Genomic DNA, 27,161 nt, shown 5'->3' on the forward strand with positions numbered 1-27,161 from the left:
TGACAATGCGGAATTGTTTTATTTATATAAAGTTGAATTTAAACATGTGGTTTTAATGATTCACATTGTGGAGCATAAATATAAATGTTTGTGTGGTTGATACTGGTTACAGTAGAGCAGTCCTTGATCAGGGGTGAGGCAGTGCTGTTTATATACATTTTTATAGTAAGAAATAAAAACCCTAGAGCTCGACACTACCAAGGGAAAAATTCTTGTAGTCAGCATGTTATGCATGATATGGCATAAGCAACTACTGTTATACAAAAAAAAAAAAAAACAGTTATCATACCAAGGTGGTAGAAATCTGCGAGTTTTTTAAAGGAAGGTGCAACTGTTTATTAGTGTGACAATGAATCACTGAGTTTACCTTCAAATAACCCTAATCTAAAACCTCTGATACAGTAACCAGCTGACATTTCTAAACACATTATCTTTAATGTACCCAGTCTGATCTTGGCCTTCTCAAAACACAGTAGCTATACTGTCCAGTCACATTCCTTACGCAGAGGTCCAATCAGGTTTCGACTTTCCCGTAGGTGCCGTCAGGGGGTCGGTAATGTTTGGGGAAGGCCTTGAGCTGCAGCGAGTTAAACGCATACTTTCGGCATCCAACGTTCTTCAAGGTGTTTTCTCTTCTGCAGCCCTCGCTGAGGAGACACAACGGGGGCATGGATGAGGGCAAAATAATAGAAATGATGGTTGGTGTGAATGATGCTAAAATAGAAAATGATACTCACTGTGCTGGGGGTTGAGCTATTTTTAATTATATATTTTTTTTAAATCAATGACAATCAACGAATGACTAGATTAAGTTATCCATAAAGTCAAATAATAAAATGTACTTTAACTATCATATTTTTGTTTGTTTAAAAATGACCAGCAGACAAAATAAGTGCTACTGAGGTTTCTGCATTCCAGATGATCGCCAGTACACACACACACACACACACACACACACACACACACACACACACACACAGTAAAGGGCAGTTTAGTAAATTAAGGAAAAAGATTTTTCTGAGCTGCAAAGAATGGATAAACCAATCAACCATAAAGACCACAACATTTCATCAGTCTGGTTCTATTCTGCAGGCGGAGGCAGAAAACGTTTATTACAACAGGAGTGTGGCGTTCAGGGACACACCGACTGGAGGTTTTCTTGGGTTCGTGGTACATTTAAAGCAACATGGGACACAGCGGGGCTAAAGCTTCTGGACATTTATCTGCTGCTGGGGCTCAAGAGGAAAAGCACTTAACGCCAAACGAGGAAAAGAAACACCGATAAAAGATAATTCATAAACCATAGATGTTCTGTTGTTTGCTGACCTGGGATCTGTCTAATTACTTTTCACACCCAAAAGCTAGATTTTAGAATTAAAATAGCTTAAAAATATATTTTCAAAACAACCTTTTCTAGACACTTCCTGTACAAATAAAGTTTGACAGACACAACAAAAATGTAGCCACAACATATTATTTGAAGCAAAAAAAAAAAAACAATTTTTAAATTAATATTTGAATTTGGACATTGGTTTGTTCAGCAGTAAATAACAACATCCTAACAATAACTTCCTTTTAACATAATAACACATTGCAGGAGGTAATTATGATCTTAGTTACAGAATTATTTTAACCCAAATAACCTGGTCATAGAATATGATTTATCTTGTTAACAGGAGGGCTCAGAGGTTTGAACGTGCAAGTTGTGTCACAGATTAGCATGACAAGTATTTAAACTAAAAACAGTCATGTTAAACCAAAACATAAATCTGCATATTATAACAAGACATATCAAGCTATGATATAAAGTGACAGCGTGACGGTTATGGCGCAAGCACAATTATGGCATTGTATAGATTATTTACATATTCTCTGCTTTGGAATAACTTAATGTATAGCAAACGTTTTAGCCAATACATAAATACTATTCATGTACAGAGATATAAATCGCTAAGAATAAAACAACAAAAACATTGGCAAAAAAAAAAGAGAGGTTTCTCTTTAAGGCCAATGATATAATGCTTTTTAATTAATACTCTTAGCAAGGACTTTAGTGTAATTACACGTATAAGTATGGGGAAGTAATGGTACGTGTATCAGAAATTGAAAATGTTCATACATTTTACATAAAATAATTCCCATTCCTTCACATCCCTGCTGCTCAGTGATTATATAATGACATATTTGTATCTTAAATGTAATTTTAACTTCTTTTAAATAAACTTTAACGTATAACTTCTGTCTCACAGAGGTAGTTCTAAACTGGAGTCACGAGGTACACACATTTCCTGAAATAATTCCTAAATTCTTTTGTTTTTTTATGCAAACTATTCCTTTAAACAGCTAGCACAACACAGTTAGATGCATTTTGTTCTACTGGTTATCGGAAGGTCTCGGGACGCAACACACATACTTTCGGGTTTAATCTCTAAAGAAACACACAATATTCCTGACAAGAGATGTAAATGTCAGTATTTACAACAAATACTGGATGTGTTTCTAGTGACCGATACACAGCTCAATATTCCAGCCCTCACTTCTCAGTACCAATGTAAAAAGAAAAGAGACATGACAGACAGCGCATGGATCATTATACTGTGTTAGAGTGTTTAGGGGTCATGAGATCACGGTAAACTCCCAAAGGAGGCTATTTTTGCTCTGATATATTGCCTTACTGGCTCCACGTTAATGAGATGCAGCCTCGACACTCTATGGAGGAGACGGACGCTCTCGTTTGGCTTCACAGGCTAAGACATTGGTTTTTACAATGCAGGTTTCCAGTGTGTAAAGCAACCTGAAAACTCTTGGTTTCTTATTGCAAGATTTGTTGAGGAGTGCTTGACACATTTCTTTTATCCCCTTTTATTTCCTAAATTGCCACCCTTTGCCATATTCTATAGTCAAATCTGAGCCTGTCCTGTTTTTAGTATTTTAATCTTCAATTTTTGTACTTTGGCTGAAAATATCAGTTGGGGTTAAACAGTATTGGCGCTGATTCTGTAGTAGCTGGGAAATAAGACTGTGAGCTTTGCAGTATCGCTAACTTTATAATAATAATATAATAATTGTTTCCACAACAACATAAGACACATCAGAAATAGCTGGGGGGGTTTACAGCATCACATAATAACACATTCCTTTTAGGAAGCTCTATGAAAAGTGCATGATTTGTAAGCTAAAGCATCCTGAAATCTTCTTTTTACAAACAAGGGAAACAATTTGGAGTTGGGGTGAGATTAGAGCTGAAGAGTCTATTGATTAGTTGATTGATAGAAACTTTATCAGCATCTAATTTGAAAATGGATTCATTATTTTCATCATTTTTCAAGCAATATCTGCCAGTAAATTGCTGCCCTAAATAAAATAATGCCACATTTTCTCTCATTTCAAGGACGCATAAACTAACATGGAGGTGGACTGCATCAGACAAAGACATCTTTTCTGACTTAATCTCTTTGCAAACGGATCCTAGGAACCTGAATTCATCCGTTAAAAACCTGACTAAAAGCATTTGGCACAAGCTTGGATACTTTCCTCATTCACTCTATAACAGCTCAACTACAAATAAAATCAGTTCCTTAACTCGACGCAACTCAACCCTATAAAGCTAATATTAACACTCATAGCTGCAATCTGTACCAGTTTGTTACAAAGTTAACATCTGAATAACTGTAAACTGGTACGCATAAATGCTCTAAAGGGTGTTGAACCTACAGCACTACACTGCATAATCAAACACATTTCCCCTGAATATCCTACAACCATACATTCCAACATTAGCCAATTAGAAACTGCATCCTTAAAACACAAAGATTCAACTTTGTCAATTGGCGAGACAGAGCTGATCTTCACTGCATTGGCATAAAAAGCTGAAGAGCAGATGTGGGTTAAATCACTGACTGACCGGTGTGGCACACTGAGACCCATTTGAGTGTCCAAAAAAATGCATTGCTGGCCCTCAAGGCAGGTGACAGTAAAACACTCAATCTCAGGGAGCCAAAAGTATAAAAGCACTGACCGCATCAAACATGTCACTGCTTTTACACATGAACTGAACCCATACAGTACATTAACACCTCAGCCAGGCTAGAACAACTCAAGGCCATCTTGTTTTCAGGAATGATGGGACACAGGAACACAGGACTGGCAACGGAAATGTATAAATTAATATTAATTACACAATTTCATTTGATTACTGAACACAGGAGTACTATATATACTGTGTGTGTGTATGTATATATATATATCTCCAAAGAAATGTGACTCTTTTGCTGCTAAATGCTCCACTATGTTCCCCAGCTGCTTACTGACTATGCCTTGCATACCTTAGTATATAATGACTGTATATTATTTCCGATGGCACACTCCAAGCTCCATAGAATTCAGTCTTGTTTTCTGTCTAATCTATGAGAGCTGAATATTTGCTTTTATATTGTTTTTCATTGTTGCTTTGATTTTGCAGCACTCTGCAGCAATGTAAAGCCTCTGAACACCCACACAGGTGTTTTCACTTCTGGTTGATTAGGTCTGTACAAGCCCACACAGTCCTGAGAAGACGCATTATCAGCCAAAACCATTGAAATCACCTGTGTGGCAGTTATCATATCTTTTCAATCAGGTCTACTTCTTGACTTGTTAATATACCCTGTCAGCATGTGTTGTTTGTTCTATTACAATTGTCATTGATTATGGGAACCTTCTTTTGTGGGATCCCCTGCTGCAGATGATTTTTTCTCAATATTAAAATATTCAAATTCAATTCAGTCAAATATTAATTTCCTTATGCAATATTATTCTGCGTGCAAGACCACACAAATAAAAGGTTTGCTCCCGACACACTAGCACTCACTATGGTGCGTACAAGATCTGCAGCTAGTGTCAACAGTGCAAAAGTTGCTGCCTTGGTGAATCAGCTGACACAAGAAGGGCAAATTTGTTTCAGCTACAAACTTGCTACACAGGAAAATGCACATAGTGGCCTTTACTCACATGGCTCCTTATGTTTGGGAAATGAGTCATGCATGTCGCTGGGCCTGATTCAAGATATGCAAGGTATATAAAACACTTTGAGCCAAATGAGTAGCGGGGTGCAGAAGTTTCATGTTTTTTTATGTAGCAGTACTGTTTATGCACTAAAGTTTTCATTGAATTGGGCCATATCATCATTTTAGTCTGGTTGAAGTGTGTACATGAGTTCAGTTCATTTATCTTGGACTAAACAAGCCAACAAATACAAAGTTTTCACACGCTTTTGTCATCTATTTATCTACTGTTCTGAGATATGGGTGAACAGACAATTACTTTTAAAAGATTGATTCTTTTTAAAGGCTAAAGTTTGGTTAATATTAGTCAAAATAGATATATTTAGCTGCATGTAAACGTAGTCATTACTGACCCAGATCAGCTGAAAAGTGCACAGGCTGAAGTAGAAGCAAAATACCTCCTTCTACTGTCTAAAAAGCAGGAAGACTTAAAAAGCTAAATAAAACAAATACCGTAAGAAAAAATATACATAAGCATTGTAAGCTTACTTAATTTTGGCACCAAATAAAAGCTTTTGTTTCCACCACTTTAGCTTGTAAGGTGCATGGAAGACAATGATAAATCAAACAAGCTAGACATATTGCACAAATAAAAGAAGAGAAATCAATTTCCATTATAATAGCTACCATCAACAATAACCCTTTCCTGAAAGCAAGATTAATATATAATCTGCATATGTTTATACATATTCACAACTCTGATGTCATTTCTGGCCTATATACCGTTTGTTTCACAAATTTACAAACTGTCCCTTTGCATTTTCTGTCTTCTTTGTCAGTGAAAGATTGAATGAGAAATAAGGCAGAGCACCCACTGACGGTCACACAGATCACAGATCTGTCCATTAGAGGGCGCTATCCACCAGAACTGTATCAGTGAGTTTTAGATGTGAATGCAAAGTACCATACCAAAGAACCATTTTTCTAAATTTTGAATATAAACCACTTGTACTCTGTTAAAACCATCCAGACCTGTTCAATTATTGGACTACAGATAAAGATTGCGTTTTGGGTTTCGACAGATGCAATGCAGCTGTTTCATAGGGACATTTGGTCGTGAATAGATGGATCATCAGTTGTGTCAAGCCCTTAGTCAGGGTGGGACAGTGTGTACATGCTGTACCGAATCAGCGTGCATGCATTACATACACACTCACAGGACTGTGGCACAGTTTCAGAAACACCCTGGGGATTCAGTGTGGAGTATTCCCACCCCTCCTCATAAACATGGCTCACTCCCAACAGAGAGCAGCTGGCGGCGGCTGTTCAGCTGCAGCGGAGTTTGGCCAGGAAATAGGCCACGCTGAGGAAGATCCACACCACCAAGAGGTTGGGGCTGAGGGCCAGCAGGGGCAGCGTGTACAGGAGACTGGGGTCCAGCCGGAAATCACGCACAGGCAGCAAGCCGCTAAGGTTCTTCTGGATCACCCCCTCCCTTGTCCCAATTCTGCCGAGTCATGGGAAGGCGGGAGGAAGAAGGTGTGGAGCAGCAAAAAATGTACGAGGAAGGGGAAGGTGGTGGAGGAGAGGTTAGGAACGGAAGAGAGGAGGTAAGATGAAAAGGAGGTTTGAGGGAGAAAATAAAAGAGGAGAAAAGAGACGGAAACAGATGAAAGGGAAGAAGGGAAGAAAGCGTGTGTCGCAACGAAGCCAAAATAAACAGATGGCATGTACATATGCATGCACAGATGTGAAATGGCAAAGGAACAGGTGATACCGGCGAAAAATCACAAAAAAGCCACAGCCGCGATGATAGACAGCCATCCATGGTGTGACATAATAATAAGTAATACAAATGGTATGGAGGTCACAACAAATGGAAATGAATCACAAACCAACCAGAATAAAACAATCCCGCAACGATGAGCCGAATCATGACAAAGTCAAACAGGCGGGAAACGGAGGAAGAGGAAAAAAGAGAGAGAAAAAAGAGAAAATTAAGAAAGGTGTTTCTACGGCTTTCAGAAAAGGAAAGAAGATAAGAAAAACAGCAATGGCTCACCATGGTTATGTATTCTAAGACATGGGGTGAAGAAGGACGAAGAAACAGAGGAAAACATTGCAGAAAAAGCGTCTTGGTTTCACTTGTGACAATTGAAAACCAACATATTTAATTAGGGATTAGGTGACATAAAGTGAAGTTTTCACTCTGGATCAGAAACTTTACACAAATTGTGTCTGCAAGCTAACAAACAAGCTAGTATGCTGTTGGGTTTTTATTGAGAAATGCTAACAATGCTAACATGCAGTAAGTACCTGGTAGAGACTTGACTTCAGAATGTATTTTAAGGGTGTATTGTCCATTGCTCATTTTCAACTACTTGAAAAAAATGGGGGAATGGAGGGAAAATTTGGAGGGAAAGGGTACAACATCTCCAAGCTTTTTCCAACATGCATCATAGCTCAAAACCATTCTTAACTTCAACAACTCAAGCTCTAAAAATGATCCAAATGCTATTTTCATGCTCATCGGCTGGTGAGGCAGAGGGGAGGGAAAAAGGAGAGATGTGAGGAGAAGAAGAAAAAGGGGTGAGGAAAAGGAGAAGAGATGTCGTATCATGCGAGTATCTTTGTGGCAGTGCAACTTTATTGAGTACAAGTACAATGCAGACAGGTGTGATTACATCTTTTTTTACATGGGCTTAACAACAAAATATAACAAAGGCACATGAAACTCCACTTAGAACAACACACACTTTTTTGACACAAAAATACAAACACTTGGATATAAAACCTATATTCTGTGAGTTGTGGGGACTTTTAAAGACAACACGATTTCTGTCCTCTGGAACAGAATCACATCATTATCAATAAAGCTCTGTTTGGAAATATGAATTCCCTGTACGTCACCGTCTGCTGTCTTTTATCATATTGGTTATTTTGGTCAGTAGACGTCTTTTTCCAGACCACAAAATGTGTTAAACATGTTCTGGAAAGCATTTTAAAACGACATGCTTTCTGGAAATCGGTTGTTTATTTAGTTTCCTTTCCTCAGTTTCAGCTCTCAGTTAAAGGACATTTATTCAAAACCTTTGAATATTTGAACACTTCTATCACTATCTTGCGGACTGTCAGTTTTTTTCCCCCCTAATTATTTGTTTTCACTTACTGTTTCTTCTCTTCCAAAATGATCTTTTTATTCTGCGATTTTTCTTTTCTCTTTTAAGTCGGTTTAACAGATGGATGAGTCTGCTTTTGTACAGGTATGTGTGTTTTCGCCGTGCTGCAAGTCAAATATCCGAAGCATTTCACTAAAACTCTGACTTGGCTGCAGTGTAGAAGAAAACTAAACCTTTCTATATACCACCTAATTTGACAATGAATGAAGGAAAGGAAAAAAGGAGGGATGAAGGAAAAGAAAAGGCGACGACGATGGAAGGGCAAGTGCTCCGATGATACAAATAAAAGAAAAATACTCTGACTCAGACTGTGAAACAGCTTTACAGAAAGGACAGACAACACAAGACAAGACAAATGTTGCGTAGATGGATGTAAAGACAAAACAGGACAAAAAGACCATCAAACAGACCAAAATTTAATACCAGTGAGGTACCTCTCCTCTAGACCCTGGTCAAAAAAGGTCAACAATGGTTATTACCTACATTTGAACCTTTTTGACAAGAGTCTGGTGAAGTAAGCAACTAAATATTCAAGGACCCCCTTTGAGATGACCTGGAAACTCTTGATTTGAACAATTTGTTTCACACAGGAAGCAGGCAGTGGTTTTCAAACCGCACATGGGCAAAACATTCTTTCCTATACATTTGTTTCCCTGCTTTTAAATATTTGGATCTGTGTTCAGCTGATACATGCAGAACATAAAAAAACTATAATGTTTACAGTAAAATACTGCATTTTGCATGGTGTTTTTTTTCAAAGCAGCCAAATAAAAAATATGAATATCCAGATTTCTTTAGACCCGTAGAGGAACCCTGGCAGGCAAGAAATAAAAAGGAATCTGGATCTCTAAGTTCCTACTTTAGTTTTTTTTGCCCAGGTATGGTTTTCATTTTGTGTTTTTTTTTTTTTTTTCATTCAGGCACGGTGAGGACGTCCTACCTGCGCATACAGTCGAGGGCCTGCGTGAAGACCTGCGGCGCCATGCCGTGTTCGTGCTGCAGGATCAGGCACTGCTCCAGGGTCACCGACATGGCCGTCCGGTCTTTGGCGCTTTTGCAGCTGGTGAAACGAACCCCGTTCAGCCGGCGGCAGATCTGAGACAGAGAGGGAAGAAATGTTTAAGCCATTGGGAACAAATAGGGATAGTTGCTATTTTCTTAAAATACTATGGTATTGTGGGTTTCTAGTATTGGATGCACAACAAAGCAGAAACTTCACCTCGGCTGCCTGCCAGAGGATGTCCACGTTCTTGTTTTTTCTTGCGTGGACGTTCTGCCCCAGAAACCTCAGCAGCTCAGGGAGACAAGTCTGAGAACGAGACCTCGGGAGGCCTGGGGGGGGGGGTTCAGGGGGGAAGATGGGAAATGCAGGTGAGGGGAAAAAAAGAGGAGACATAGTTTGATGATGAGATGAGAAGAACAAAAGAGCATTGACAATCAGAGGAAGAAAGACAGGAATTAAGACCGCTAAAACGTATTGACAAAAGTACTAATACAGATGGCTGTTTGCTCTTAAATATGTTTGATTAAGTTTATTTTGAATATGTTAAAAATAAACGATAAATAAGAACATGTACATTTGAGTACAAGCAAGAAAACCAAAAAAAAAAAAATACTCAGCAAACATATCTTTCAGAATAATTGTAAATGATTCAAATAAGGATTCCCATGTTCAAAAAGGAGTAGGAAGAAGTAAAAAAAAAAAAAAAAACTTTTCTGCTCCTACCCCCTTTTTCTACTTTAGTTACAAACAATGTAATTCTTCACCTATTTATATATGTATACTTACACATATGTGCATACATACCTACTTACAGGCACATATACACAAGCATACCCATATACACATTCATACACACTATTTGAATAGAAAGTGGTGGAAGAAGTATTCAGATCCTTTAAGTACCACAATGTAGTAATACTCCATTAGAAGTAATAATCCTGAATTTATAATCCCTTTTATGTAAAAATACAGAAGTATGATCAGCAAAATGTACTTGCAGCATTAAAAGTAAAATTGCCCCCTGTGATGGATGTAAAAAGTAGCATGAAATAGAACTACTGAAGTACCCTTAAACAGTACTTAAGTAAAAGCACTTCTACCATTGAGGATATCCCACTTTAAGTTTTATTCTGAAAAGCTAACATTTTGCCACAGCACTAACTGAAGAAAATGGTAGTTTCCGCCATGTTGTTGTTATTGCTAAACTCTAGTAGACTTTAGTACTTACAGTCTTCAGGCAGGACTTCTTTGAACTGTTCGTAGTATGAATTCAGCCTCGAGAGACTCTCCAAGTTAATGATCTCCTGCAGGGATGTGTCTCCAAACCTGAACAACACAAAGAAACACATTTTTCTTTCTTACATAAAACTGTAGAGCAGCCTAACTTCATCCGTCGTGCTCAACATCTTGCTAAAACTGTTGTGTAATTGACATCACAAAACCTCACTTCTCAGCCAGCGTCTGCTGCTCGTTGATGCCGACGTTGAAGTGCACTGGCTGGACCCTCAGCAGCATGCCGCTCTGGATCTCCCGGGGTAACGCGTCAAACATGGTTCCCGGCAGCGGGATGCGGACGTTGAAGCCGTCCCGGTTCCCGGTGATGATCGGCAACATGTCGGGGGCCGAGCTGCCGGTGGCCTGGGTCACCTTAAAGTAAGGTGTACGAACATGCAGGCATAGAAATGTAATCAGGGCTGCACAATATATCATTTTTTTATCGTCATCGCGATATCAACTGATATCAAATGAACACAAAGCGAAAGGCTAAGACATATCACGAAAGACACTCAGAGATTTCTTGTGTTGGTTGAAAATAAATATCAGCAGAAAACTACACTTTAAAATGTAACTGTCATTCTTTTTTTAGCGGTGCCTTTTATATCGAATTCAATGTTCAATAAAAGAATGTTGTTTTCAATTCAACGAGGAGTTTGTTGTATTTTAGTTGAATACTGAAAGCAGCAGAAATGCAGAACTGAGTACATTTAAATATCTCTTTAATAATCACGAGTAATTTCGTTATCGCGATATTCAAGAACGTTATAAGATATTTTCCTCATATCATACAGCCCTAAATTTAATAATGATTTCATTTTTAGGTGTTTAAGATTTCTGCTACACATACAGCAGTTTCAAAAATGAAAAGATATTTAGTTTACTGTCATACACGGCAAAGAAAAGCATCAAATATTCACAGCTGATAAGCTGGAACAAGTAAATGTTTGTCACTTGAAAAATTAATAAAAGAAGAAGTAATCGATTATCAAAATATTTGCAAACCAAATTTTCTAACTGATTAATCGTTGGGTTAGGGTTATGCTGCATGTTCAGTCTCAACAGAGACGTAAAACACAGAGGTAACAAAAGGACCAAAGCTAATAAATGTCAGAATGAAACAATGCAGAATCAAAAATGACAAGAAACTAAAAAACGGCAATAACAATCACAGAGGAAGAGTGAAGTAAAACATGAATTATAAGCAGCTTTTTACTAACTATCTGCACCGTCCTCATGGGGATTAATAAACATCTTTCTACCTTAAAGGTGACATTGCGAAGATCCATGATGCCGACACTCATGTCCTCCAACATGGCCAACTCCTCTCCTGGGAACACACACACACACACACACACACACACACACACACACACAGTTAACACACACAGTTAACGGTGATAATCAAATTCATCTGGAACTGTTGGGAGCTTAATAGTGAAAGAAATGGGTCTGTCTGTGTGTGTGTGTGTGTGTGTGTGTGTGTGTGTGTGTACCGTAGGTGCTGAGCAGAGACTCAAACTGAGCCAGCAGGCCGATGGTGTAGAGCTGTCGGAGGAATCCGTTGTCACGGAGACAGTTCCTCAGTTTGATAATAAAACCGCAGATGAGAGCAGTGAGCTGCAACACACACACACACACACACACACACACACACACACACACACACACACACACATTAACAACAAGGGGGGGGGTGCATTTAATCATCTTTAGCTGTTTATAGCCTGTTTGTGTTACAGCATCTACATATTACAGCTGATTCATCCATAAATGGGACACAATGATTAAGCCAATCTGTGCCAATCAAGCACTGTAAAGTATCACTGTTTTTATAGAGACAGAAAGCATTTAGGTCACCGCCTGACGAGGATATATACACTTTGTCGTTTTGTAATCTAAACTGCTTCTATTAGTAAGATGAATTCATTCAATATGATGGCGTGCACTTGCTCATTTTCTGTAATTCTAATCAACATATGGTTTTATATTTAGACACAGTAAAGCTTGGCTGCTTCTGAGAGGTTATGTAAGTGGATGCATGTTGTTGGTTTCTGTGCATCCATGTGTGACGGAAATCCCGTTTTATATAACTGGCAGGAATGAGAATCAGAATTGTCTGTTAATAATAACTATCTTGATTACATTTATTTGTTAAATCTTCTGTCAACTGACTAATTGTTTTAGCTCTAATTGTTTTTGTACTTGCTGGACTTTGATTGAACACCAGCTCACTTTTAGTTTTTGGTTAATCTTCTACCTTATCATTTTTAAACCTTGTTACTTGTAAATATGTGGATTAGATACCAAAGTTGAACTCTATGAACTGGTCTGAGGCTCCACTATTATACCCACTGCTGTTGTGCAACTAGGGCTACCTCGACTACCTCTGGGTACACATCTGAAATGTCTGGAGAGTAGAAGTGTTTGGGTCTACAGGTGAAGAAATCCATTCTCTTTCTGTCTCACTTTCTCATATTGTTTCTTTCCTTGCTCTCTCTTTTTACACAAGTGTTCAAAAGTCACATAAACAATGTACATCCACCAAGCCCTGGGCCTTTGCATCATCCAGTACAGATTTATGAACTCTTTATGGATTCCCTCGCTGCAAGTCATTCTAAGATGTAAATGTGTAGGCATGTCTGAGTAAATATCATGTCACTGTGTGTGTTTCTGCATACCGTCTGGCAGAAGACCACGTCGCGCCGGTACTGCAGCGACAGGTCCATGGCTATGGTCGGGGCGCTGTCCTGCATCAGCAGGAAGACCATGGACTTTTTGGCCTTGTCGCTCATCATGGCAACGCACTCTGTGAGTGTAGTGAGGAGAGGGTACAACGCTTCGCTCCACTCGCCTGGGAAACACACATGCATACATAGAAAGTGTAGACAGATAAATACATTACAAAGGTTAGACTAAACACCAACACACTCATCCCCACAATGCAATCTAACGTTAGGGTTAGCTGACTTAAAGTGATATTTAGTATGAATAATGCTAGTTCATCTTTTAAGAGTTGTCCAGACAGAAACAGAAAACAGAACAGAGAAGCAACAGAAAAAGCAGGAGCGCTGATAGAGACCATACTCCAATGTGTAAAGCTCCGGTACATTTCAAAGTTGTGTATATTTCTTTACAAGGTACTTGCAGAAAAAAATCTGGATTTAATCCTGAAGATGCCCTACATTTCCCAACTGGACATTTTCCCTGAATACAACAAGCTACAACTTCCGTTTTAAAAAAGAAGAAATGAAACCTCTTAGTCTCTCTTAATCACAGCAGAACCAAAAGGAAAAAAGGCAAGTAGTACCTTTATTATATCAGACACTTTATTATACTATATAGTCCAGTACTCAAGTTCTTTGCCTTTCCCCACAGAAAATCATGTAGTTTGTTTCCTCTTGACCCCAAAAATTGTGTTGTTTTGTACACTACACACCATACATATGATGCACTGCCACATTTACTCCAGTTTGGGCAATTTCCTCTCTATATTTGAGACATAAAAATGCAGGTATAACACATTGTCTTTGGCCGTCATCCAGAATTCATCAAACTGTTGTATACGTACATCTCAAGGGTGTTGTGGGCTTGAATGCGTTATTTGAATATGTGAATGGACCGTGTTGAAGCTAAAACAGGGTGTTAAGTTGCTCTTTAATAAAGAATTTTGAATAAAATAAAGTGGTGGTATATACAAAAATCAAACAAAGAATTTTAAGCATTAGTAGTTAAATACCTGTATGTACAAAGATCAATTCAATGGGCAGGTTGAAATAAACTGAATGGCTTATACTCTGCCCAAATCTAACACGATAATCAAATAGTTAGAGTTGAATCAGAGTCCGGGACAGTTGGGGAAAGATGCAGAGAAGCATGGTTGGGATAGGAGCTCTTACCTGGGTACGTCTCCTCAGCACTAGGGCTTCCATCTGGAAGAGGGGTTGGAGGTGCAACATGCATGATTAGGGGGCGCCGTAAGCCACACAGGGCAGACATAGAAAACACTACAAAACAGGGTCAATGATCTATCCAAAAACAATTCAGCTTATATTATAAAGCTCGTTTTGCTCTACTGATTGAAATAAAAGGTGCATAGTGCTGGCCTGTTGGACATTTTTCTCATCTTATTCCTCACCACACTGCCACCTTTCTAAAGTATCAGGTGTATGCACATTTTGAAGTAAAAGTTTGGATAGACTTGTGAACCTGGTCCAGTACAACATGTAGAGTAAGCACATCTCAAATACAATCCCTGGCCGAAGGGCTTGCTATGCTCAGACATGAAGCAGCACTTACACCAGCGATGATGGAGAGTCAAACAAAGATGTTTCTAATTTTCTGTTTATAACTACAGAAATGCTGCAACATTGTGGACAGAGCAAAACGACAACAAAGATTGCACACAAAAACTAAATATTCCACACTATACAGTTTTTCTCACAATAGGTAAGGATAAGTAATTTAAAAAATACCCGTTTTCTCAAGTAAAGAATATTGTCAGAAGCCGTAACTCGAGTATCTTAAACTATAGAAAAGTGACCTAAAAACAGAAGGGTTGACAGAAAAAGCAAAACAAACATAGAAACATAGTAGGAAATGAACCTACAGAATTCTTGTGCAGAGTAGAGGGCAGGCAGAGAGGAAGAGGATGGTAGTGGTGATGATGATCGTGGAGGTGATGATGATGAAGGTAATGATGGTATACTTCCTGGGTTGATCCAGAAAGCTCGTCTTTTCCCTTCCTTTTCCTCGTCTTTTCACAGCCATACACAGCGGTGTTAAATTATACTCGTTAATGTCAATCAACTATATTTGTTTATTTACTGCAATTTATTTGTTTATTAGTTACTGATTTTAAAAGTTGCATGTATTGTAATACAGTTAATTTGTCCCCCTTTTTAGTCACTTACTTTATTTACTTTTAATGTTGGGGGGGGGGGTCAACAAAAATATTTATAACAAATAAAAGCAAGCAAAAACTAAAAACTGCAAATAATACCTACTTCACAGAAAATCTTGGTCTACATACAAACTTTGTTTCAACCAAAAATGATGCCTTGTCATTCAGAAAAAAATAAAAACATGTTTCGTCACATTAATGACAAAGCAAAGGCTTCCCAAAAAAAAAAAGAAGAGATTTCACCTCTGAACAAAAGATTGTCAAATGAAATCCATACCTAAACATGCATTTTTGTCACATTTATACCTTTAAAAATAGATAAGAATAGAATAGAAAGAAATAAGTACATAAGTAAAGTCTATTTTGTGTGTGTTACCTTTCTTACTGGCGCCGCCCTGCAGGTCAGTCTGTGTACTGTCCTGACTGCTGACGCTGGGCCTCCTCTCCTTCTGAAGCAGCTTGTCAACACGCTGGATGATGCACTCCAGAGATTTATCCACATTCACCCAAACCTTCTCCTGAGAAGGGATGGACACAAGGCATTTTTCAGAGCTATGTAAGAAAGGCTAAAGGACTAATAGAGAAATTACAGTCAGTAAAATAATTGAGCTAGAGGGGAGAGAAGATGTGATGAATCACATCAGTATGCAAAGCACACCACAATTTTCCTTAACAAAGGTTTTATGTAATGCAAGCAAATGTAGAGCTCTGACTCCATTACATAACTACTGTGTCTGGCTGCCTGGGGATACAGAAGCAAAACATTGATGGTTTGGACTAATTCTGTAATATTTACAGCCATGTTTACAGTGTTTAATATATAAAAAACAGGAAAACAAGTATAAAATTTGATTAGATGAGTAGTTTAGCATATTAATTTAGAACAACATCATTTTTTTTTTTTTTTTTAACCCGATGCATGAATATTTGATGAAAACTAAAAGAAATGTGTGCATCATATTCTGCATGGACAAATTAAGTGACTCGCTAAATGACGGGATGACTAAAAGTGTAACAAGCAGTTAAATAGACGTCATACTACATCCTGCTAATAGCCAATATATTCCCAATACAATAAATATTGAGATCAATTTGTTTACAATAAACCTTTTAGTGGGGAATCTGTAAAATGATTTAAATCCTCTTCCCAACATTTTCAGTATTGTAGTGCAGCTAAGAGTCTTAACATAAAAACTAAGCCGTTCACGTCTTTAGTAAATGACATCACATGTGACAAAATCTGTAATCAATATAAAACTGTTTTGGTTCTGGTGATTCCTAACTAAACTAACGAACTCACCCACTCCTCTTCATGCCAGTCTACGTGCAGCGAGGATCGGCTGTTGCTACCACTCCACTTGGCAAGCAGCGTGTCCTGGTCGTTACGCAGGACTACTTGTTCCGAGTCAGCGGAGGGAGACGCTTTGGATGCGATGTACTCGGGCCGTGCTGCGTTTAGGGCCTGAATAGCTGTAGCCAGCAGCTTACAGTCGCATACCGTCACCAACTGACGAGTCTGAGAGGGAGAGGACAAGGTATCAGCATACATATCAGCAGTGCAAAACAACATAAAGGCTTAAAGCTATAGTGCGTAGTTTCTTTCTCCCCCATGAGGAATTCTAAGTAATGACAAAGAAACTGTCGGCACGTCGACATGATACGAGCCTTCCGTAATCGCGCACTTCCCTCCTCCACGCAGTCACTAGTAGCCAAGGAGGACACGGAGGATTAAAAACACACCATTTTCTGAACATAGTCATACTGAGAAATACAGAGAGAGTTGTGTGGAGCTGATAGTCTTAATTAGCTTTGTAGCAACTCATTTGGCAATGGGTTGACTGTAACAGACATTCATTGATATAAAAAGGTTACGCACTAAAGCTTTAAGTGTTTATGAATGATATATGGCGTTAAATTAACATACCTTATCAGCCAGAATAGCAAGTGTCCTCTCCAGTCCACTGGCAGATCGATCCTTGGCAGCTCGGGAAAGCCTCTCTGCGTAGTAGCTGACCTGAGTCTTCAGCGTGTTGATGTGGGCGATAATCTCTTTGGCGCGGACGATGTCCTGGGGTATGTAGACGATGGACTGCGAGCTGGAGAGGGCACTGCTACAGAAAGCAAAGACTGATGCTTTTAGCAGCGTGTCTTTATGAGCGTATGCTGATGATACTCAATACCCTCAAAATGTAAAAAAAAGGTTGATTGTTGAGTCTTAGAGCCTACATCTAAGGAATAACTGCCTTTTTTAAACTCTTAAACACATTTTGTTAATAACATAGCATTTGCATGCACATGCCTGTTCTTAACAGTCCTAATCAGTAGCTATAAAAATGCTACAGGTAAACACAAGACAACATAAACTGACTTCAATAAAGAGGACTGGGGGAGATACCGTTCACTTTAGAAATTCATATGGATCTTTATTAGAATTTTAGACGTTCTTATCGGTGCTTTAATGTCTGATTTACATGTTTTCCAAATCTTTTATAAATATGGGTTTTTACTAGCCATCCATGACTTTATTTAAAAAATGAGCGGTATTTCAACAAACTTGTGTACTGGGTTATACAATATCTGAGTTTAACACATACGTGTGCTCGTGTGTTCAACATACAGTAAATTTTAGTTACACAACACTGTTAATACCAAATGCATCATGTGTCATTATTTGTTGCCGTTAACATAAGCAATGCGACGTCTAACAATGTTTCAAGTGTTTGCAGATCACATTCATTAACCCTTAACCTACTCACCAGTTCATCCACAATGCTCGGAAATCATTAAACGCTTTTGTACAACTCAAAAAAGAGTGAAAGTATTTTTTTGTGGTGGTACAAGGCAGTGGGAGGCAAACAGTTTACAAAGAAATGAAAACAGGCAAAGCAGTGCAACAACTCACCATTCCTCCTCATATACGCTGATCAATAAAAAGTAACAAAAACAAAATTAAAAGGGAAGCCATAGAACTGATCGGAAGAATTAATGCAATAGTTGAAGAAACAATGCATTTTTTTGTTGTAAAAATGATTACAGGGCAGCCAAAAATATAAATAAATAAAATACAATAAATTATTATTTCACAAGGTTCTCCAATTTGAAACAAAATAAGTAAAATAATGAATAAAGCAACAAAAAGAGCAGATATCACTGTGATTTAGGAAGGGAAACATGCAAAAGCAATTTTTTTTTCTATTCAATGGTCAGTTTTGGACAGTTTTTCCAAGAATGTCCCCTCTGAACTTACTGTTTCTTTGCCTCCTCAAATTTCTGGATGAGTTTCCTCAAACCGCTGTTTTTAAAACCTTGGCAGTGAGCGGCCGGAGCTCCGATTGTTATCACATCATAAGTGTGTTCTGGAGAGGAGGAAATCATTTGTGTAAATAGAAAAAGATGAGTGTCTATGTGTGTAAGTATCTGTTTGTCCATGTTCTTATGACAGTCCTTATGTCTCACCGAAGCCCAGCTCATCGTGCACCCTCATCCTCTGAACGTGTAGGTTGGTTGGCATGAACTCGAGCTTCCTCTCTGCCTTCAGGTTACTGGCTTTAAACGATGGACCTGCCGAGGACAGGGTAGGGATAAGCAAAGAGGAGGGAAAATAATTGCAATTGACAAACAGAACAGGAAACTTTGTTTTAAAACTTATATAATGGTAGGGCTGGGCAATATGGAGAAAATCAGATATCACAATATTCTTGACCACATCAATATTCAATATGTCAATATTGCGACGATATTGTAGGGTTGACAATTGGTGCTTTCACAAAATATTTTTACAATGACATTTCAGATAAATAATCATCAATAATGTGGTCATATTTTTTTCAGCTATATACTGACTATGTTTACATGCATGCACAAAAATAGTGTGATGTTAAAACAAATCTGCAATTCTTTAAATGATATTCCCTTGACATGTTTTACTATAGATTTTCTGAGAAAATGTAGTTAGTATGTGCTTGTTATTATCAATTAGAACATAATTGTATATCACGATATATGATTTCATCATGATATGATTCCATTGAAAGATAATAAATTATCATATTGAATTATGGCCCAGCCCTATATAATGGTTTTACTGTTTCATGAGACAAGAAGAGGCCACTGAGAAACCTCTAACCTCTGTAGTCATTGAGGTCAGACAGTGTTTCCTGGTATGCAAGTATTATGGTCTGGTACTGAGAGACAATCTGTCGCCGCAGATTCTCCCAGCAAGGGGACAACTCTCCCAGCTCCTCCAGCTCACACACCCTGGAGAGTTGTTAAGGAAAGATGGCAGTTAGGCGTTACAGAGGAGTGTAAATGTGTGCATATAACTCACATGGTGTTATTGCAACATTGGTACACTTGTTTGAACATGCATTTGATATTACCGTTTTCATTTTCAAGCAAAAATGTCTAATCTCTGGTTTGAGCTTCTCAATTTTGAGGATTTTTGCTGCTTTTTTTATCTTGTGTAACAACATTGCAACACGAGCCTTAAGTGAAATGTTAGACATGTACATGTACCTGGCTGTGTCCTCCTCCAGCAGCAGTTTGACAAACTGTCTGGGGATGTTTAATGAGAGGACGCTCTCAGCCATTTGCTCCAGCACCCGTAGGTGGTTCCCATCAGTCGTGGGGAAGCGGTACATTCTAGACATGGTGCCTCCAAACACTGAAGACACAGGACATTTAATTAGCCTGGATTAGATTGGGTTAGTTTATCTGATCGTTTTCTAGTTCTGCTGATATAGGTTTGTTTTAACTTTAGTTTAAAATGATATTTTTTTGTTTAACTGATTGAGCTGTTTACAATAAAGCTTTTGTGTTTAGCTTTAGGAGTATGACATGCAGTAAACGTAACCAGTTAAAACTGAACTGACACCTTAGGTAACCAGTATAGTTAGTTATAGCTATTGAACCAGACTTTACTATAAATAGTGATACAATTATTACACAAAAAGAACAAGGAAGAGAAACCAACAGCAATAAATCAAGATGAAAACCCAGGAAAATCAAAAAGGACAAGTGTGTAAGGTAAGTTGTAAAACAAATAGAACAAAATGAGGTAAAAATAAAAAATAAACTAAAATAATAGATATACCATACAAATGTTATTATAACCTCTCAAACTTTTCACATTTCTGTTATTTTTGGATCAGCAATCTATCCCTGAGGTAAACAGATCCGTCCCACTCACTGGTGCCAATCCATATATTTCTGCTGGGTAATAAGATTCATGGTCTGATGTATTGGTAAAAATGGAGCCATGCAGGCAGAAGAGGATGGGAAGAAAATATCATACTTTGGCATACCTGTAATATTACCAAAATCTATTTTTGGTCCCTAATTTGAAAAAGTGTGGTGTTGTTACCCGAATCCTAAAAATGAACGCCTTCCATAATGACGATTTTAGGTCCTCTTCAACTTTATGTAGTCTTATCCTAATTCTTTAAATGTTGGTCAACTTTTGGATTATTATGTAGATCTTATTGAATCAAACATCTTATGTATGTTTTTCCAGATACTTTTTATTTGGAATTATCTTATTGCCTTAGTGTGTTTCAGTTAAATTTTCTGTACGTATATAAATGGAACTGCTGTGATGCTTATTCATATACCCGATGAAAGTCTTTAGACCTAAACATTATTTTAAATAATATGGAATAAACCAGCAGGGGAAACAATAAAAAGGCAAGCTCCATTAAGGTTTATTTTCCAAGCTGAATTTCCAGAGGAAATAGCACTTGATTGTTGTGGAAACAAGTCTTGTTTTGCAGAACAAGGTTGTTCCAGAAGTCCAAACGTTTTACAGGCACCTCACCTAACTCAATTCACCAAATTCTATCCACATGGTAATTTTTAGGTGCTGATAACTAAGTCCATATTTAAATAGTCACAAAGAACACACACGCGGCAGGGTTTTCCCCTGAAAAGTTGTTAGGCCCAGTGGCAAGTGTCTTTTTTTCGACGAAGGCCCGGCTGGGGCCAGTCACAGACTGATGGCAGCATTAATGTAGAGCCCAAAAGTTTCAGTGATACCAAATAATGGACGGAATCGCGAAATTAAGAATTTAGAAAAGCTATAAGACAAACTCCATAGGGCTCTACACTAAGTCAGTGCTAAAAGCTAACTGGAGATTTGAAAATATGACTAGGCTTAAGTTTCTAACCGAGCTGCCCCTCTTAACTGTAGTTTATGAAACATGGTGGGCCACCGGGCTTGTAATACACTGGGGGAAACCTGTGCGGGAAGGTGGGATGTATCTGAAAAAGTACCTGAGCGCAGCAGGGTGTCTTTGCATAGCGAGGCGTACTTGATTCGGACTCCCATTGACTCGGTGAGGCTCTGGTCGACAGGCAGCATCGTCTGCAGGACAACACATGTACTGGTATTACAGCGAGTCAACAACCACCTCCATCTGCCTTAGCGCGCTTCTCTTTCAGGCCTACGCTCACCTACACCACACTCGCAGTGCTCCTACACAAACCAAATCCACTAAGAGAACTCATTGTACTACAAATGCTGTGTGACATGATTGTAATGACATAAAGTAGGTTCAGTAACGTTTGATTGAATTATTAAGCAGTACACAGACAAACAGGGACACAATTTACTGTACACCTTAGTTAAGAGATGATGGCTGGAAATCTGACTCACTCTGACCAAAAATAACATATCATGTGTTTACACTGTCCCATTAAAGCAATGCATATAAAGCCAGTAGTCATTAATGAATCCAAATCTGTTATAAATAAATATGAAGTAGAAGTAAACGTTTCTTGATTCTTTTATTAACAATATGGAAAGTATGGATACACCAAATCCTCTGCATTCAGAGGGTTTGACTGAATACAGAAATTACATTTCAAACCAAAAGCTCCCAGAGGGCCGTGCCTCTTACCCGCCCAGTGATGTTGTCTGGCAGGCGGCTGACCGACATCCTCTGATCGGCTCTCTCCTCCATCTGCCACGCAGCTATGCTGATGTTCCCCACCCGCTCGTTCTCTGCTGATCTGTCCATTCAAACACATTTACTTGATTTTTGCATTAGGGCGAAAACTAACAATTTTTTGTGTTTAGCATTTGCATTGTTTAGTCTATAAAATGCCAAAATAAACAGTGAAAAGACCCAAAGATATTTCATTTACAAGCATATAAAGCAGAAAAAGTACCAAAACCTTACATTACATAGGTCTTTCAACCCAAGCTGTTTCCCTTCACAGGAAACAGATTTAAAGAAAAGGAAGGAAAGCAGACAGGTTGTCATATTAACCATTTCCTGTATATTTAAATAGATTTCCTGTATTCCTGTATATGTATGTTGAACATTCTTTAGCTCTGTAGCACCTGCGGTTGACAGTTTAATGGACTTAATGTTGTGCATCACAAATTTAAACCATCTTTTACCTGTTATTGAGATGAAAAAAAAAGTATCAAAGAAAAAACCTGTTTATAACTGACAACGGAACAGAATCAACATTGCCAACCTTTCCTAACAGCTAAAAGACTAATTACATCACATACATAATACATGTAAATACAGCAGGAAGAAGCTAGATAAGTGTGCCAGTGTTACCTCAGTTCGAGTCGTAATCTGTGGCTCCTCTCTTGCAACAACTCCTTAACAGGAAAAAGTGCTGAGCCCAACATATACATCTAAAGAGACAGAAAGCCAATATTATTGATGTGTTCATATTCAGCTATTTCCTTATCTTTTCTTAACTGGTGAGAACTCCAGAGAACAGACAATGTTTGTCTTACAGAGTAAGTGTTACAGAAACTGGAATTTGTTTTATGTAACAAAAACCCAAACTGAAGCACCTTCACTCAGAACGTAATTGTAAAACATTAAATAGAAAAGCCATCTGAATGCGGAGCTACCACCAATGTCTCTGCATCCTACCGTTCCCTGTGAGCGGTCCTTGACGTCGTAGACGGCCAGCTTGACCTGCGTCTGCTGGTTGATGTTGGACTCCTGGAAGAAGGCGATGCTGCTGAGGAAGATGGGGTTACTGGTGCCCTGTGGACACAGCCATGTTAAAAGCACCATATACGTTTTCAAAATTATATTATTAGAATTTTTGTTATTGCGAAATTATTGTCATCGCAAGATTGTGATATTTATTATGATGCTTTTTGAAAGGATTAATATAATGCATAACAATAAAACCCAGTAAAATAGACAATGCATAATCCTTTGTCCCAGTGTTGTCTCTGCTCTCCCTACAAACATTTTCTTTTTTTGTGATTTGAAGCGAGCAGCTAAGCCCAAACTGCACTTGACCTCTTTTATGGTTTTGGATCTTAGAAGCTAGGAGAGCGATGTCAGGCAGTCGGAGGTATGTGTTGTGACATCAGTTGGCCAATACCCTTTCCAAAAGTGTTCAATTCATTCATTTCTCTCTAATCCTCCACCTCCCGGTCTAACAACGTAGATGAGGGAGGTGTAGGTGGAGGCAGTTGGATCAAATTTCACCGGGAAATATTTCACATTTTGGGGGCTGAGGAGTCTGACCTCTATGACTTCGGTCTGGGCGTGTTTGGTCCAGAAGGCCTGCGGTGGTGTCGTGCAGCTCACTGCTACAAAGCTGTTGGGTTTCCGATCCAAAGCGGGAGTCAGCAGGTCTGTGCAGGCTGGATGAGAAACACTGCATGAGCCGAGAGGTATGAAAACAGCCTATCTAATGCTTTTTGAAGATTATATGTGTATTGTTTTCAATGTTACACAAGACATTATTATAAAATAGACAACAAACATACAAATTCTTCTCATACAAACGATGAACGGATACATTTGTGAATGGCCGACTAATAATTGATGATTTCCAAGTTGCTCTCATCAGGTAAAAGCCTAAATTGTTTTGAATGCAATGGTTACTCACCTACGCTAAACTCAAGCACAGGTTCATCTGGGTCCTGACTGTTTCCTGGAAACCAACAACAAGTCACAAAAACATTAGTTATAAAGAAAACAAAATGCCAAAATGCCCTGCACACTGAGTCTCTGATACCAGTCGCTGTTTTTGGGCTAACTGCCATTAATTAAAAAATAGGGCTGTCAAACGATTACATTTTTTTTAATCGCATATTTTATCACATGATTAAAATTCTATTATTTTGCGTATCAGAACAGTTTTTAAGTACATATTAACAATCGAAAGCAGTTCTTACCAGAGGATCTTGATTGGGAATCAAATGAATGCAAAGAAAGTTACTTTATGAACTTGATTTTAAGATTTGTAATTATTTATTTACTGTAAACAAAAGAAAAATGTGTGAATCTGTCATTATTGCACAATTCCTCCAAGTTCCTAACTAAAAAACTAAAAATCCCTATCCTTACTAGAGTCAATATAGTGTTTAGTAACTCCTAAATAATGTTGATTCCTCACTGACGTCCAGTGATCAGCGGTTAATGAGACAGCGTTTGCAGCACCTTGCAGCAGTTCCAGTGTGGCTGCTTTCTCCGTGTCGTACAGGCTGTGTGTCCGTGAAAACTACTGTCCCCTCGACGGCAACGAGACAGGTCAGAACAGTAGTACGTCTTTAAGACCCGAGTCCTCTACGATGCTGACAGGTCTGCAGTTAGTTGCCACCCGTTTAGCCCGCTAGCGGGTAGCATCACGTTAACTGTACTACTATGCTTAGCTCCGTAGGTGGTAGCTCAAGCTTGACGTGCTTCGGTGATATTTTAATTCGGCTTAACACAACGTGCATATGGCTTTCGACTTGTCTACGAGCCGTCCGGGAGTTTTGGAAAATAAAAAGCTCCATTCAGAGTTATTGCTGCTGTGTTAGGAGGAAGTGGCAGCTTGATGATAAGTAACAGTGCTGCAAAGGGTCAAAATAGTAGCCTGTTAGGCGCGACACTAAGCCGAGTGAAGTGTAAAATAAATTAATAAATGCTGGCATGCGATTAAAAAAAATTCATTGCATCGCGTCGGCCCTTAATCACATCGCGATTAACGCGTTAACGCTGACAGCCCTAATTAAAAATAAAATCCAACACAGACTTCCATTTCAAAATTGCATGAGCCAGTTTTTATCAGAATTGTTGGTGCTTAAAGTGGCTTCGAAATTATATTTTAATCACATTTTTTGCATTAAAGAAACTGATGATTTTTTTGATTTTATTTTCTGTAAACTTTTTCGAAGTGAGTTTTCCTCTGAGGTACAATATTAGCATTACAGACTCTTAAACCAAGTGTAATCTTAACTGCGATATGTTGAAAGATGATGAGTAGCCCTCAGGCCTCTTCATGACCTGCTTCAGGGGAACTGTGGTTAAAGAGGCTATTGGCTCCCACGCAACTATAATACTCTACCAGCAGAGTGTGTGTGTCAGTGTGTAATTTTAGTTTAAGTGGTGCTGCAAGTGGCTGACAATAACGGCAGGCTGTGCTTATACTGGCCATCGCTAGTATGTGTCTTTTATGCAATTATTACATTTTTTTCTTTTACTTACTTTTGTTTTTACACATTCAAAAACACAAGTTAGAAATGATCCTAAACTAAAATAAAACATGTAAAGACATTAGGCACTAGACAAACACAAAAACGATTATCAATGAAGTGGCAACTTCCTCATTGAAGTGGTACTTTTAGATTAATACAAGTATCTGGAAAACTAGGTTCCGTTTTACTTTTTAGTAAACCTGTGTAAAGGATGTGTAAGTCGCTGACCTGCGAGAGCCAAGCCGATCATCTCGTTGGACAGCTCGAATGTGTTGGCCCGGTACACCGACCACGGTCTCTGTGTGCGGGAGCCGCGCTCTCGGACCCCCGCCATGCCTGTCCGGGAACAGTGGGTGACGGCTGGAGGCCTGAACACACACCTTCACACACACAGTCACACACTCCCATGTGAGGTGCCCCTCTTTCTGCGTAGATCCACGGCTGCTCCAGAAAGCAGTTTGTCCTCTCTAAATGGAAAGAGACGGGAGAGAAGGGAGGGGGGTTAGATTAAGATTACATGTTCTGAAGAGTAAGGATGATCATCAAACTGGTTTTAAGATGGTTTCATTAGGCCCAAGTTTGCTTAATCCCCTCAGTATTTTGTGAAGTGAAAATAAACAATAAAAACAAGGGGAGCTACGAGATTTTGGTGACGAAGTATCAAATGTTTTCAGGACTTTCTGTAAAAACATAAGCAGACAAACAGTCCTGGGAACACAGAAGAGGAAAAGAGGAGTCCTAAGAAACTGTGTTGAAATGAACAATAGGCCGATCAATACAACCACAGGGAAACATTATCAAATCAGATAATCCAGATATGCATCTGCATTCATGTTGGTAGATGATGATTTTAATCAAGTTGCCCCCGATGCTGCGCCATCGGAGTGTAAATGTGTGTGAATGTTAATCTGATGAGCAGGTGGCACCTTGTACGGCAGCCTTGGCCACAGTGTATGAATGTGTGTGAATGGTGAATTGGTTCCTGTACTATGTAAAAGTGCTTGTGTTTAGTAGTCGTTAAGACTAAAAAAAAAAAACTATAAAAAATTAAAAATAACTAACTAAACTAAAACAGTCCATTTAGATATTAGAGAAGTTTAATATATTTCTATGGTTATTGTTCAAACTTTTCTTATAAGTTTACGGTCTATATAAAATACATTATAATTGTTTATTGTTTCAATTTAATGTTCAACTGTAAAATATCTTTACTCAGACATAAAAATGTATTATTTCTCCCCCCCCACCCTCAAGCATCAATAGTGGTGTCAAAATTCCTCCAGTATCATACTGGCAGTAGTTCACATGTTTCATCTTAGCTTAGTCTGATTTGATATTTGTACCTTAGAGCCATAAAACAAAAGAAAGATAA

At 38.5% G+C, this 27,161-nt stretch overlaps 1 protein-coding gene across 10 annotated transcripts in view; it reads right to left on the reverse strand.

The window, feature by feature from the left end:
- LOC144512985 (inositol polyphosphate-4-phosphatase type I A-like) overlaps positions 1-27,161 on the reverse strand; it is a 42,853-nt gene continuing 15,692 nt past the window's right edge. For 5 of the 10 annotated variants that reach the window (XM_078244016.1, XM_078244019.1, XM_078244018.1 and 2 more), the window contains 24 exons: positions 26,018-26,256; positions 24,217-24,261; positions 23,850-23,968; positions 23,238-23,354; positions 22,911-22,990; positions 22,236-22,347; positions 21,610-21,700; positions 19,858-20,005; positions 19,469-19,599; positions 18,799-18,903; positions 18,590-18,698; positions 17,267-17,453; positions 16,643-16,858; positions 15,719-15,860; positions 15,049-15,195; positions 14,339-14,371; positions 13,121-13,293; positions 11,936-12,059; positions 11,702-11,769; positions 10,612-10,811; positions 10,393-10,490; positions 9,381-9,493; positions 9,102-9,256; positions 1-647 (listed from right to left, as the gene is read on the reverse strand). In XM_078244016.1, coding sequence (XP_078100142.1) covers positions 515-647; positions 9,102-9,256; positions 9,381-9,493; positions 10,393-10,490; positions 10,612-10,811; positions 11,702-11,769; positions 11,936-12,059; positions 13,121-13,293; positions 14,339-14,371; positions 15,049-15,195; positions 15,719-15,860; positions 16,643-16,858; positions 17,267-17,453; positions 18,590-18,698; positions 18,799-18,903; positions 19,469-19,599; positions 19,858-20,005; positions 21,610-21,700; positions 22,236-22,347; positions 22,911-22,990; positions 23,238-23,354; positions 23,850-23,968; positions 24,217-24,261; positions 26,018-26,123 — 2,952 coding nt within the window. In that variant the 5' untranslated portion in view covers positions 26,124-26,256 and the 3' untranslated portion in view covers positions 1-514. The remainder of the gene's footprint in view (positions 648-9,101; positions 9,257-9,380; positions 9,494-10,392; positions 10,491-10,611; positions 10,812-11,701; positions 11,770-11,935; positions 12,060-13,120; positions 13,294-14,338; positions 14,372-15,048; positions 15,196-15,718; positions 15,861-16,642; positions 16,859-17,266; positions 17,454-18,589; positions 18,699-18,798; positions 18,904-19,468; positions 19,600-19,857; positions 20,006-21,609; positions 21,701-22,235; positions 22,348-22,910; positions 22,991-23,237; positions 23,355-23,849; positions 23,969-24,216; positions 24,262-26,017; positions 26,257-27,161) is intronic. The other 5 variants (XM_078244021.1, XM_078244023.1, XM_078244022.1 and 2 more) reach the window with 5 other exon arrangements.

Source organism: Sander vitreus, chromosome 24, assembly GCF_031162955.1.
Source record: "Sander vitreus isolate 19-12246 chromosome 24, sanVit1, whole genome shotgun sequence".
In the NCBI taxonomy this organism is placed as follows: domain Eukaryota; kingdom Metazoa; phylum Chordata; class Actinopteri; order Perciformes; family Percidae; genus Sander; species Sander vitreus.